Source organism: Tupaia chinensis, unplaced genomic scaffold, assembly GCF_000334495.1.
Source record: "Tupaia chinensis unplaced genomic scaffold, TupChi_1.0 Scaffold000201_1, whole genome shotgun sequence".
NCBI lineage: Eukaryota > Metazoa > Chordata > Mammalia > Scandentia > Tupaiidae > Tupaia > Tupaia belangeri.
In genome coordinates this window covers 3334359-3336054 of record NW_006159676.1, presented here as the reverse complement: position 1 = coordinate 3336054, position 1696 = coordinate 3334359, and the positions used below count along the sequence as shown (strand labels likewise).

General features: G+C 51.7%; 1 protein-coding gene across 1 annotated transcript in view; it reads right to left on the bottom strand.

Annotated features, from left to right (window-relative positions):
- The window catches only part of CPAMD8 (C3 and PZP like alpha-2-macroglobulin domain containing 8), a 71485-nt gene that overhangs the window by 7342 nt on the left and 62447 nt on the right, over positions 1-1696 (bottom strand). The window contains exon 37 of the mRNA XM_006147189.2: positions 1457-1531. Within this exon, the coding sequence (XP_006147251.1) occupies positions 1457-1531 (75 nt within the window). The remainder of the gene's footprint in view (positions 1-1456; positions 1532-1696) is intronic.

Below are 1696 nucleotides of genomic sequence, written 5' to 3'. Positions count from 1 at the left end.
CAGCGGGGGGGCTCAGATTGCGCGGATCCCCAGGCCAGAGAGGCTGCGATAGGGTCCCTCGGGTACTGTGATACCCCAAAGCATGGGCCCAGAAGTGGCTGACTTCAGGGTACCCAGGATGCATGAAACAAACCTAATCCCATTTTCAATTCTCTAAGACCTTCTTGAAAAGTGGCAGCTGGACCCGGCCTTTCAACCCCAGCACCAGATTCAAGCCCTCCTTTCCTGTGTGTGTGTGTGTGTGTGTGTGTGTGCATGTGTGTGTGCACACATGTAGAATTTTAGTACACTACTGAGGGTCCAGCAGCTGGCATGGTGGTTAAGGGCGCTGGAGTCCCACATGGCCGGCCACAGTTCGAATCCTGGACCTAGAGGCTTGCTTTCTCACTCTCTCTGTCCTTCTCTGGTCAAATCAAATTAAGTAAATGAAATAATTCTTTAAAAAAAAAAAAAGAATGAGATGAACCACCACTCACTCCAGAACTTTTTTTTTTTTTTTAAAGGTTTTTGTCATAGGGCGCATGTGCTCCCCAGAAACAGACAATAAAAGAGAAAGAGAGAAATCATCCCTCTCCCTCTGGGAATGGCCATGCCATTTGCTTCCGTTCTCCTTCTGGGATTTTGGGCATGCACACACATGTAGCCAGCATAATTTTCAAGCTGCCAGGTTCAGGACTCAAACCAGGGTCTCCCATGTGGGCATCCAGCGCCTTAACCACCATGCCACCCACTGGCTCCACTTTTTTTTTTCACCCACGGGCTCCACTTTTTTTTTTTTTTTTTTAAGTTTGCTATAGGGCACAAGTGCTCACCAGAAGAGGGGTGAGAGGAATGAGAAAGCACCCCCCCCCCCAGGGGAGTTGGCCATGCTGCAATCCCTTCTTCATTTTCTCGAGATTTTAGGCACGTATGCACAAGCGCCTGGTGTGATTTTTAAGCCAACAGGTCAGGGACTCAAACCACGCAGTTGGCCATGTGGGATCCAGCTGCCTTAACTACCACATCACCTGCTGGCCCTCTCCAGAATTTTCTGTCACTCCAAAGGAGACCTTGTCCCCCACAGAAGTCACTCTCCATCCTCCTCCCTCAGCCCCTGACAACCAGTAATCCACTTCCTGGCTCAGTGCATCTGCGTTTACTGGACATTTTGTATCAATGGATCCCACACCGTGTGGCCTTTGATGTCTGGCTTCTCTCACTCAGCATCCTGTCCTTGAGATTCATCTGCATTGTAGCCTGGGTCAGAGCTTGGTTCCTTTTCCTGGCTGAGTAATATTCCACGGTAATCCTCCCTCCTCCATTGGTTCCACAAAGAGTGGATCCTTCTGGGTACATCATGCCATCACCAGCACCAGCTCTGTCTGGAATGTATCCTCCCAGCCTGTGTTCCCCGGTATTGATGTAGCTGCAGGGCCCACGCCAGGCCCACATGGGTATAGGGGACCCCGGACGATACCTCGTCAAAGTAGAAGACCACTTTGCGTCCGGTCACTTCGTACCTCTTCATCCCGATGTGTCTGTCCAGGAGTAACTAACAAGGAAGCCAGAAGTGAGGGTCCTCCTGGCCCCTCTGGCTTCTTTCCCGATCTCAGGGCTCTCACGGGTTAGCTGGAGGCAGGCTGGGTCCAGGGAGGAAACTGAGGCCGCCCCCTCCTTACAGACTGAGCCTGCTCAGCCCCTCCCCCTTCACTCTGCT